The sequence below is a fragment of the Etheostoma spectabile genome, unplaced genomic scaffold (genome assembly GCF_008692095.1).
Source record: "Etheostoma spectabile isolate EspeVRDwgs_2016 unplaced genomic scaffold, UIUC_Espe_1.0 scaffold00569767, whole genome shotgun sequence".
Taxonomy (NCBI): Eukaryota; Metazoa; Chordata; class Actinopteri; order Perciformes; family Percidae; genus Etheostoma; species Etheostoma spectabile.
Genome location: NW_022605309.1, coordinates 11,205 through 24,217, shown reverse-complemented (window position 1 = coordinate 24,217; position 13,013 = coordinate 11,205). Strand labels below are relative to the sequence as shown.

The 13,013-nt window shown below is 41.1% G+C and overlaps 1 protein-coding gene across 1 annotated transcript; it reads right to left on the bottom strand.

The window, feature by feature from the left end:
- Positions 1–2,027: 2,027 nt before the first annotated feature.
- Positions 2,028–12,714, bottom strand: LOC116685315 (mucin-16). The gene is made up of 11 exons (XM_032510436.1): positions 12,237–12,714; positions 11,144–11,530; positions 8,810–10,759; positions 8,625–8,713; positions 8,443–8,501; positions 7,783–7,946; positions 6,386–6,551; positions 5,685–5,876; positions 4,024–4,245; positions 2,595–2,754; positions 2,028–2,494 (listed from the first exon to the last, which is right to left on the bottom strand). The coding sequence occupies exons 1-11, from the start codon at positions 12,277–12,279 to the stop codon at positions 2,420–2,422; spliced, it is 3,507 nt and encodes a 1,168-aa protein (XP_032366327.1). The 5' UTR covers positions 12,280–12,714; the 3' UTR covers positions 2,028–2,419.
- Between the last annotated feature and the right edge of the window lie 299 nt (positions 12,715–13,013).

The window sequence follows — 13,013 nt, the reverse complement described above, 5'->3', positions numbered from 1 at the left end:
AATTAGTATTGAGTGATCTGACTAACTTTGATATGCATATACACACCTGCTCATTGACACACACAACACTATGTAATGCAGGCTTCAGGTCCAACCTAAAATACTGTTTTACGCTCTCTATTTATTTTCACAATAACACACATTGTAGTCCTTTATTCAAAGCATATTTTATACGTTTGCCAAACTTAAGTTGGGGATGCTGTTTTTAACTCATAAGGGCACAGACAAAGACTCATAAACTTACAGTAGGAATTCTCACTGGCTCTGTGTGTTCCTATAAGGATATATGGGAACCGGCCTCCAAACGAGACGGAATAGTTTCACAGTGCTCACTTCTGAAGATGCACACAGGAAGTGACCACACAGAGCACTAAGGATAGAAGGGTGTGAATGAGCTGATCCGGGAATTAGCTTTCAGAGTGGCATTATCCTGCTCTAGACAGACACTACACTACGCCGCACACACACCACACACACACACAACACACACACCACACACACACACACACACACACACACACACACACCCACACACACACACACACACACAAGGCAGCAGACACCATCCCTTAAGTTCCTTTGGATGACGTCCATAAGAGATGCTGGGCTAGTCACATGGGGGGAAGAATGCACTGCTCATGTCATGTGACCAGTCTGAAGAAATTAATGAATCTCCCCTTTTTAAGGCTGTGTCCGTGTGTATGTATGTGTGTGCATGGGATGTTGTGTTCTTCTCCATTAGGCTACCCACAGAATTATATGTAGAAAGGGCGGTTTTTCACCCAATTTTGTGCTCACAAACTCCTCACTGACAGACATTTCCTCTGACATTCATTTAATCACTAGGTGGCGTGCGTGACTCATGCATGCATTACAAACATGCACAGATTGTACACACTCCCTGCATTGCTCACTCACACAGTTAGAGAAGTTCACAGGCCTGGCTCTTGGCTCTAAGACCGTATATGGAGAAGCCAGCAGTAGCTTTAGTTCAACTTTTCACTCATCCCTATGTCTAGTGCTCTCTCTCTCTCCCTTGAACACACATTCACTCGCTTCCTTTATTTGTCACATTCCTCTCTCTCTGAATCAATCACTCTTATTCCTTTTCCCAGGACAGGGAACATTTTAGGAGTGAAGTACAGTGTAAATAGCAGCCCATGGCACTCTGTAACAGTCATTCCCAGTCATTTATGGCATCACATTCCAGCTAGATTCACCCAGCATTGAGAAGAGATGTGGCTTTAATGTGCTGGAGTGAGACAGAGAGGAAAAAAGGTATGTGAAATACTCTTTGAATAGTGATGTGATATGAATCTAATTTAAAGAGAGAACCCCCCCCCCCCCAAAAAAAAAAACTCTAGTCTAGTGTCACATCACACCAATTCACCATTGAATAGAGAGGTAAATGTACTACTACTTTACATTGTTTTAGGCCAAAATACACCTCTCAGCGTCTTACCCCGTATGAGCCATCTCTGCCTCTCATGTAATCTGTTGTGAAGCTGTTAACAATTTTTAGAGTCCAAACTAAACATCGAGTACAACATATGCACCATAGATCTTGAATCAGATTAGGAGGCAGAAAACTCTTTTTTGTGGGTTCCAAATATGGTCTTAAAATTAGATTTTGACACAGGGTCCCTCCATCAGACAGGACCACAGGATTAGATACAGTAGTAGTACAGGACACACCTTAGTTGATAGTATACTTGAACTGTTCAAATTCTTAAAATAAATGTGGGATTAATCACATTACATTTAAACAAAAAGCTGGGACTATTGGTGCCACAGAGCAGGTAATCCAGTCATGCCTGGAACAAACCAGAAGGTGTTTTGAAAGGATAAGTAATTAATCCCACATTGTTTTCATTTATTTTATGACTTACTTTGTGTTTTAATGGTTGATGATGTGCTTTCTGTAAAATGTTACAATGCATTATGTAAAGCAATTGAACTTCCTTTTGTATGTAATGTGTTACAAATGAACTTTCGTTGCTAAATGATGACATAATGGAAAGCTCAGTATGTTTAAATGCACAAGGACTAACATTTATGAACTGTCAAAAGTAAAAAAAAAAAACAGAATACATTTATTCTTGCCCTGAGTAAGATTTGTTTATTAAAGCAGTATATAAGATTCGGCGCCACAGACATTTAGACTGATTCTTTGTTTTTTCTTACTTTACAGTATATCCTACATCTTATCTGAATAAGCATATAAGAAACAGGTTTGAGATTCAAAATGGATGACGTAGCAACAACCTAACAAAAAAATATAGACTTATATAAAGTACACATTTACACTTATTGTTTTAAAGTTTTTTTTTAACAAAACAAGAACATTCAAGGTCTACAATGAACAAATGAGCTGCAAATACCAGTGTCAACATTGGATTTGATTCTTTTTTTATGCGTGTCACGCAGTCCAGCTCTTCCCCAGGTCTACCAGCTCCATGCCTTCACAGTAGGACCGTGGCCTCGACACCCTCACCTGGTGAAACGGGGAAACAACAACATAATAAAACCAGATATCCGTGTCTCTCTCGTTTTCTGTCTCTCACACACAATCACACACACAGTCAAACACTCACTGCAGGTGTCCTGTGGGAAGCCAGTTGCTGCAGAAGTGGGAAGGGAGTCCACTGAATGGGTTCCACAGGCCAGCTACAGACAGAGAGGTCACTGGCCTTTCCCGAGTCCAACACACCATCCCCCATGCTCATCTCGCTCCCCCTCCAACCATACTGGGAGCTACAGGGAACACAGAGAGCCAAGGGATTATTTACAGACATTGTCTATATGCGCTTATGTGTTTGTGTGAATGAGTGCCAATACTTACATAGTTGTTTGTCAAGAAAAACTTAGGGGAACTATACGTAATAAAAAGGATTTTTTTTTTTAATGATTCATTTACATTGTTTAAAATTGTATTGTATTTTACACATTTATTTATGGTATACATAAAACAAAAATATATATATTTTAAAAGATGTTTTTTTAAAGATGTTTTTGTATTTTCTTGCTTGCCTTTGCTTCATTTAAAGTTAAATATTAATTAAAACTGATAAAAATCAATAATGTGTGCATAACATAAGAAAGCGACTCGTAAAAATGAAAATAATCCACAGCAAATTATAACCGAATTTTGTTGTGTGCTAAAATGTCAATATTGTGTCAACATTGTTATGCTGCCCCCAAGTGGCCGCTTTAAACTTTTTTTTTTAAAGTTCATTATAAACATTAAGGAAAACTGTGTAAGGTGGAGTCAGGGATTTGAATTCAATACAATTTTTGTCAAATTCAGCAAATATCTCCTTACAGTACGCTAGCTGTTCATTCTGTTTGCATGCTGAAAGAAAATCTGGTTTTCATACACAGCCCTGGCTCAGTAAATGGGAATCATAACTGTTCTGTTAATTCTCATACAGAGGAAAGGTTATGGTTTATAAAGAGAAAGGGAGTGGGAGCGAGAGCAATAGGAAAAAAGGAGCTTGGACATGAGGGGTGTATTTGTTTTGGGCGGTGAGCTTAATTAATCTTTCTTCAGAATTACTGACTCCACCTTCAGTGCATGGGATTTTAAAGCATAATTAGTTTTTCTTTGTGGTGTATTATTACAGATTGTGTTTGTGTCTAAGCCAGGTTTGTAGATCTGATCTAATTTCTGTTTGGACCCCCAAGTTAACATTTCCTCGGAACCAAAAGTAGACAATAATTCTTGTTCTGTTACCATGGGAATGCTAATTCTCATCCACCTTAGGACGATGGCTGCATTTTTTACTTTAGTTTTTAATTATCACTTAAATCTGTTGTTGCTTTACATGGTGTGCACTCGATGTACAGGCACATGTATGTTATATCTTATGCATACTGTAGTATGTTTTTCATATTTTAGACAGATAGATTGAGGACAGAGACATTTGTTCCAATATCAATAACATTTTGATACTATTAAGCATATGAAAAAATGAACGTGTAATATTGGACTTGTGGTGTGTGTGTGTGTGTGTGTGTGTGCACCTGTGGGGGTAGATTGTATTGATGCGTGTTCCGTGGCTGGCGCAGGTGGAGGCCAGTGACAGCGTGTCGTCGTGGTAACAGCAGGGGCGGTCAAGCGCCCGCATGTGCAGTAACTCATCGGAGCGTGTGAAGGCGGGATTATCTAGTGAGTCTGCTGATCCTGCCCACGAACGCAACCAGAACCGTCCTGACAGCTCATCAAAATGGTTGAACCTGCGATAGCTGCACACACAACAAATCATAATGTTTGGATTAATATTCACAGGATAGTACAATATTTACTGTATCTGATAAAATTTGATATGGGTTAGAGTAAGAATAAATAATTTCCAAACAAATCTGTTTGTTTTTTTAAACTCTCGCTGCAAAAAAAATTGCAAAAAGCAAACAATGGGGGGGAAAGGTAAAAATGACTTCAGTAAACTCTGCTCTCCTGTTGGGTGGTCCTGCTGGAGAAAGTAAAACTGATCTAAGAGCCCTACTTTCTGTGGACAGAACGTCTCTCCCTGCCATTAATGAGACACTCTGGATTTATGGCTTAACTACCGACTCCTGTCTGAACCTTCTCTGTCCGTACCCATTCCAAATGTTAGAAGTCAATCTCAGCAATAGGATGAAACTACAGCGGATAAAACTCTTACCTCCCATTCTGTGACTGACAACAACTGTTTAACCATACAAATGTTGGCCAGGACAGCTTTAAGATGTAAAATGTTGGCGCTTCAACACATTTGTTGAAGACTGTCCATATTACTTATATAACTACTATTCATCATGTCCACACTGCCTCAAGGAGACTTCTAGACAGTCTGCTTGGGGTACAGATTTTCCAGACTTGCTTGGAAGATTATCCATAGTTTATAGCAATAAGGATGTGACAAGAAATTGAAGATGATAATAATAAAGCAGTCCAATCCTGTAAAATACACATCATTTTTAAGCCAGAATATTCTTATGTGGTGTATGTGAGGTTTATCTTGGGTACATAGCAAATGTCAGTAGACCCATGTGGGTAACAGGAATTTTGATTCATCAACATGAAAGTGAGGCCCAAAGTCCTGAAGTCCTGTCAAATAACATGACAGTGAACATATCATTGTCTGCAAGTCCAGATCGCGGACATTTGGATTCAGTCAGATCATCTCGACATTTTACAAGAGGTTACAGTACAGCATTCATCTTCAGTTTGGGGTTTGGCAGCCAGAATGTGACACCTAGTGGACATTATTTTAATTAAAATTACTGTTAGTGTAGTTAAGCCCATGTCAGTTGAAGGATGATCTCCCCAAAAGGTGTCCATGGTGTTATTTCCATGTACACATTAAATGGAGTCAAGTCATGTTAAGTCAACTGTACTTTTATGTTTACCAAAGGTGTGTATGTGTGTGTTAACATGTGTTTCCTCTGTTATTTAAAAGGTCCACCCAGAATCCCACAGGACTGTTCAACACCCACTGTTATAGACACACAGTTGCCCATTTCATTTATTTTCAACATTTTTCTTTTAACTACATAATTTTCTAAACATCTGGTAGTTTATACAACATGTCATGTACAGGGTGTCTGTGTAATATCTGTGAATTGTGTGTATTAATCTTTGTATTGCAGGTTGTATGTTGTGAGCTGTAATTTTACGTGAACATCAGTGAGTCAGTGCATACCTGCTCCGAGTCTGATCTATTTTGGCCTGGATCAGAATGGCTCTGTAACGTCGCACTGCCACAAAGGCTAAAACGCCAATCACTGTCACCATGATGAGTAAGATGGCAAGACATGCGCCCACGAGCCGTACTCGAGTCATCCTCATGTCACACCTCTGACCCATGTACCAGAAGTCCTCTCCAACAAGGCAGCTGAGACACAAACAAAAATATACTTTAATGCACAAAAATGTCCAAAATTTGTGTATGTAGGGCCGGAAGACATGGAGAACATCAGATGTCACGATATTCTTGACCAAATACATTGATATTGCGACGATATTGTCAGGTTGACAAATGGTGCTTTCACAAAATATTTTTTACAATGAGATTTTAGATAAATAATCATCAATAATGTGATGACAGTTTCAAGTGAAATATAGAGAAAAAAAAAAAAAAATCAAAATTCTAGCTATATACTGATGTGTGATGTTAAAAAAATCTGCAGTTCTTAAAAAAAGGATATTACCCTACAATGTTTCACAATAAATCTTGTGAGAAAATTAAGTTAAGTATGTACTTGTAATTACTAATTTAGACAATGTAATTGTATACCATGATATGTCAATATGCGTGTGATTTCATCACAATATGATTCCGTTGAAATTATCATACTGAATTATTTGCCCTAAGTGTGTGTATTAGTGCCTCTGTGCTCTTACCGGCAAACTGGACGCTGGCCCGGGTGGTGAGTACAGATGCCATGGTGGTGGCAGTAGTCAAAGTGGCAGACAGAAGAACAGCTGTAGTTTGAAGAGCCAGGCTGGAACACACACTTGTAGCCTGCTGGACACTGCAGTAACCAGTCACACACATCACCCTGCAGACCTGGATGGAAAAGGTGTTGAAGAATGAGGCTGGTGTTCTTCTACAATTTTATTACTGTCAAGAAATGCCACAAAAACAACAACAACAAAAACATTGGGTTAGTCGGTCTCAGTACTTCCATACCCAGTTTCTGGCACTACCAAGCTCATTCCAGTACCGACTGAAGAGGTAAATCTTTCAAAATGGGTCACAAATATGTTTGTGTCCTTTATTTTTTAAAGGAGAAGTAAACTAATGTCTAAAATCAGCTGGGAACCGTAGTTTTTAGCAAATGTTACTCAAACAGGAGCCAATTTTATGCTGCATATTATTACCCAATTGGTGCATTCACGGCAGCAGGATGGTGGGACTTATTTGTTTAATTTACTATTTATTATTATTTTTTTAAACGTTTCTAGTAAACAATTGGGCTCTATGGCACAAAGGAATAAGATATATCAGGCACTGGACACACAGACAATACTTGTTAGGATATTTTTTTCCCCCAAGGACTGTAACAAATATAGAATACTACCAGCATTATCCTTTAAATGTCCTTGTTAATGTTAAAACAATAGCTGAAACACCTTGCAGATGGCGGGGCATGTGTGCCAGAAAATAAAAAAATAAAACAATAAATATATATGTTTTGGAAGTCTATATAGCGCAATTTAGTGACTGTTTACATGAAAAATTGGTTGACTTTTGTTTATACTGTATTATTTCATACAGTGCAGACAAGTATCCGTATTGCCCCAAATTATCCACAATCAGAATATACTAACCTAATTTGTCCACCCACAAACACGCAGCCACAGCACAACAACCGAAAGTAAAAGGAGTACAGTGAGATGATTACATGCCACAGTCACACGTTTAATATCTGAGTAAACCAGACGCATTAATGAGATCTCTCATAACTGCATTATGAGCTTAATTAAGTCAATCTAACCGAGTTATAATGTTTACTTGGGTCTGTCTGTAACCAGGTTAATTGAATAAGCAGGTTAAGAATGGAGTTTCCTCCCATGTAAATAAATGTAGCCGCTGTGGCTGACTGCTAAACTGGCTGTTAAAGTATTTTTTGTGCCTAAGTAGAGATGACAGGAAACCAGGGGAGAGAGGAAGAGGACAACATGCAACAAAAGGTCCTCGGCTGGACTCACCTTAAACCACTAGGCCACAAGGGTGGCCCAAAAGTTAGGAATCTTTGGTCAGCTGTCTACAAGTGGCCATTATAACCTAGGCTTACCTCCCAGTGTGACGTTGGTGATCTTGGATGATCTAAAGCTCCTCCCATCACGGACCGCCTGAGCTAGTCCTGTTCGCTCCATCAGTGATGTGGATCCAGTCATGCTGAGCCACTGCAGAGCCCCGCTGGTTTTAAACTCCACCAGACTCTGCACTGCATTGCCACTAAGACAACAGCATATTCATGTCATGCAACGTAACCCCAGTCTGTGCCTGAGTGTCATGTATTACCATTAAATTTGAGACACAGAGCTTAGCATCCAATTTTCTGAAAAATTAATACCTGGCCATCATTGAAAAACTCAGAAGAATTTGCTGTTCTGAAGATGTATTCAAATGGCAGATAGTTAGCAAGTACTGTAGCTGATGGACATAGTGCAGCATTCAGCTAAAGAGACAAATATGTCCCTCCTCAGGAGTTAAGGGGAGACCACAAGAGAGCTAAAAGGAGGAGACTGAACATTTGATTTACATTTGTCAATTGGAAAAAAAAAATGCTTTTAATGAATAGATAGGTCTGCGGGATGCATAAACAACATTATAGTGTGTAAACTTGTCAATGTTGAGTTTAAAACTTGTAACTTGAATTAAGTGTTAAAATATAAGAGACACAAACTTGAGCTGACTGGAGCTACAGAACATGCACTCTGTAAGACCTCACCTGCTCCAGACTCCAAGCAGTCTGCTGAACCCCGGAGCTTTCTGTAGGTACGGCTTCACCTGAAAGAAACAGGGAGTTACAACTTTGTAACAGTTACTAAATCAAACTCTAAAGCTGTTGTACAATAACATTGCTCATGTGCTTTTTTGCATGCCAGTGTGTGTGTGTACACAATCTCTTACCCAGGCAATGGTGTCTTCCTCCAAACCTGAAGTAAAAGACGACATGAATTCTCCAACAATGATCTGCAGTAGCAGCTCAATGGACTCCACTGGACGGACAAATACAGACAGAACAAATATTTCTATTAGAACAGGCCTGGAAACACCAAAGTATTATTTTAATAACACACAAATATGTGCAATACCTCTGATGGCTGTAGGTTGGTTTGGCACAATGTAGAACGTGGGTGTCTGACTAGTTGTGGAGCTCCAAGTGGAGGTTAAAACAGAAGGTGTGAGTGCAGAATGGTTCTCTTGGCTGGGGTGTTGGGTTGTCCCAGATGGAGATCCAGCTGTAGGAGTTTGTGTGGTTGTGCTTCTGGGAAACCACTGCCAAGACTCATCCTCTTTAACTACTTCTACCTCTCTATCTCCATCATCTGATTTTGCAGTTATGAGTGAGAGCAGAGAAGTATGTGTAGTAGTCATATAGTTGTGGGGCTGTTTATGCATAACTGGGACATCAGTAGAAGATGGCAAAGGCGGGCTGTTCTGTGTATGAGGTGTGTGTGCAGCGGATTCAGTCGTAGTGGATAGCAAAGGCAGGGGTGTGTGCGTTAAATGTGAACTACCGGGGAAAGCGGTGTGTGTTTGAAGCGTGTATGGATGTATGGATGAACTGGATGAAAAAAGAGGAACAGGAGTTGATGAATCTGTAGACGAGCTGTCATGTAAGAGTGTGTGAGTGGGATGCAGTGTGTGTGTTTCAGTGTCAGTAGTGGCTCCTGTAGGGGTGGAGTTATGGACTACATCTCCCAGCGTCAGTGCTGCTCTTGGTGTAGAAGAAGAAGAACCGGGGAAACTCAAAGTCCGGTCATCAACTTTGGTACTGTCAGGCGAGTAGGAGATAGTGTTAGTAGTCATGTATGCATTAACAAAATTTCTGTGTGTACTTTGTGTCTCTTCGTTGCTTGTCTGTGTGAAAAGGGGGGACGTGTCAGGAAGCGGCGACCGTGTGACGCTCTCTGTGCTTTGTGGAGAGTTTGTTTGACTCTGCGTGGATGAAGTGAAAGTGTGAAGCACCTCCGCGTTTTCAAATTTATCAGAAGACTCAAGCGCAGCAGTTTGGCTGTTAACATCTGACACGGCCAACAGAGATGAGTCAGTTCGACTAATGTTTGGATGAAATGAAGCAGCCTCGACAGCATCAAAAGCTGTGTCATGCCATGTGATGTGGGTGGCGGATGAACGAGTCCAGCTGGAGCCGGGTGAGGATGACGATGATGACGCAGTGGGTTCAGTATCAGTTTGCGCGCTGCTTGACTCATCCTGCTGCAGTTCGATGGGTGATTTTAAAGGATCAGAGGTGATGGCGGAGGTCAGATCAGAGTTAAGTCCGTCTGTGTTTTGCTGGCTCCTCCAGGAATGGGGTTGTTTTTCTCCAGGTACCCCACTAATAGCGCCACCATGTGGGATTAGAATGGTACCACTCTCCCAGGTTGTCCTGGAATGTAGCAAATGGGGAGAAGAGGTGAGAGGTGGGGCGCTGGAGCTGGACACGATGGGCTGAGCTTGCACGGTTATAGATGGTTTAGAAGTCTGAGTGTCTGTGTATTTGTGTATTTCTGTGCCATGCAAGGTGTTGGAGCTACTGGCTGTTGCATGTGTTATTGCCATCTGGGTTTGAGGGAGCTCGTTGCTTGATTGTTTTTGTGTGTATGCTGTGTCTGATGTGTGAAACAGCGTATCTGGAATGAGTGTTTGCAGAAAATTGGGGTGTGTTCTCTGTTTGGCAGCCATTTTGCCATCAGTGAGGTGAGCAGCTCCAGATGTATCCGCTCCATTGTTTGGTTCTTCCTCAGGAAGAGGGAGAGTTTCCCTATCGGCTCTCCCAGCCACAGTGAGTCCCTGCAGGGGTGAGGTGGGGGGCAGCAGCCTCTGTCCCTGAGAGGAGGGACTAGATGCAGAACGAGGCCCAGAACTCCACTCCAGACCTTTGTAGAGGTGACCTCTGCCCCCTTGTGTTCCTGTTACCACCTCTTGACCAACAGGAGCTGTGCTTGTAAAGCTGGTTCCTGTCTGAGACCAACGCAAGAGGTCTTGGTCTGTATGTGGGCTGGTGTGGTCCTCCGAGGAATTCCTCTCACCTTCCTTGACTGGATAACCAGGAACAAACACAAAAACAGAGAGGGAGAGGGTGAGGAGAGACAGAGTGGAAATCACAACAACATAACGTGTGATAAGAACTTTCCAATGGACAGATTTACAGCTCACAGGACAGTTTGAACAATACATTTTTACAGACTGTTTCCACAGTTACACATCATACAGGTAACTGTACTTTTCTTCTACTGTAACCCAAAAAATGCTTTTTGTGTATTCAATGAGTTACAACATATACAAAATAAACAAAAAGCAGCTCAAAACCAAATCCAAATGTTATTACAACAATTAGATCAGACTCTCGTGATCAGGGTGCAGGAAAGTGGGCCATTCTGACTCAATAAATTAATCTAGATAATTAGGTTATGGTTTCTCACCATAATAGAACAGCTGAATTTCATTTGAGGAGCGTCCTGGTCCTGTCCAATTGAAGGTGGCTTTGTTCCCATCACAGCCGGAGAGCAGAGCCGTCCCCCCACTATCCAAGACCTGATCTTCCTCGTTCAAAACACAGCGCACCGATACCCTCCAACCACTTTCCAACCATACTGACTTTAAAAATACTGTTTGACCCAAAGGAATACCTATCGTCCAAGTGCAAGTTGACAGACTTAGGGTTTTGTCAGACTGGTGGTTCAATGGGTTGAGTCTATTGTTGGTGTCAGTATAAAGTCTAGGAAAAGTGAGATTGATGTGACCAGTAGGCTTTTGGTCCAGGCTGACATTTCCACCACAGTGGTTGTGCGACAAGGCCAATGTTTTATCTGAGGAAAGAAGTAAAGATTCTGGTTAACTCTGGCATAATTCTCCTGACCTCTGTGTTATGTTGCAGTGAAAGCTAGTTCATTTTGGATAGAAGAAGAAGAAGAAGAAGAAGAAGAAGAAGAAGAAGACGACATGCCTTTATTTATCCCACAAGGGAAAATTTAATTTTCACTCTGTACAATTGCTCACACACACATTACACACGGGCCTAAAATACACACACACACACACACATGCTCAGACCTATCTATACATAGACTCTAATGGAGAGGTGTCACAGTGTCAGAGTATAAGTTGTGGGCAGTTTAACAAAGGGCTGTTCATTCTCAGATCATGTCTTTTTTTTTTTTTTTTTAAAGTAAAAGCAAAAATAAGAGAAAATTAGCGAAAACGAAAAGCTTAATTTTGCAGCAACAGATCACAGATCTGGTCCTCTTGTTTCTTATCCACATATTCATAGATTGGCCCCTAAGATTTGGGTCTGGGCTTGAAGCATTCAGGTTGACACAATACCCAATTCTATTATACACAAACCTATCAACCTGATTCATATTGACAACAAAGAATGCACTATTGTGATTGAATTTAAACGTTAGTAGCCTAATAAAAAATGTGTGTCCAGTTGCTACCAAGCCCTATGATAACAAAAGCATATATAAAACAGTGTAAACAATAGGCTCTAGAACAATTTCCTGGTTTCCTTACCTGTTGTGATAATAAAAAGCAACAGGCAGACGAGGAGCTGCATTTCCAATCCTGAGACATTTCAGTGTCGGAGAACCTATTCATCCCAAATCCATACAGATTGTTCAGATTTACAGTATCTGTGCGTTATGAGGAGTAGGCTACGACCAAACAGCGCAAAAGCGAAAAGTGATCTCCAGCTTTCCTGCGCACAGTCCCAAAACGGAGAGACGTCAGAAACTTTCCTTCTCCATCATTTCCTTCTAACGGAAACCGCTGTGCTGTCAGGGGCTCAGCGCCGCGCACTCACCTAAATGAGATGCACGTGTGTCAGATGGTATGTCCTGTAATGAGGGATGGACAGAGCGGCAGAAGAGAGAGAGGTTTTTACACCGCCCCCGGGCTGTTCCGTTTGGCCGTTTGAATCAATTGGCATTTCCAAAGATGAGAGGAAGGAATCCAGTGGTCGCGGCAGGGGCTGGCTTTTACACATGCTTAAACTCAACACAGGAAACCTTTACCACAGGAGGCATGGAGACATGACCGGGCGGGGCAGTTCATTAGCGCTTTTACATTTACACCCCACTGTGTGTCAGACCTCCTACTTATATATATATATATATAGATATATATATCTATATCTATATCTATATCCGGTACCCAAACATAATGGCTCGTTTGGGTTTTGCTTCAATATCCCTCCTCACAAATAGGCTACTAACAGATAAGCAATAGTTGTGGGCCTAATTGGTTTTTGGCCACATTGGGGCAGAATTAGGCCAGTCCTACTCCAAAACA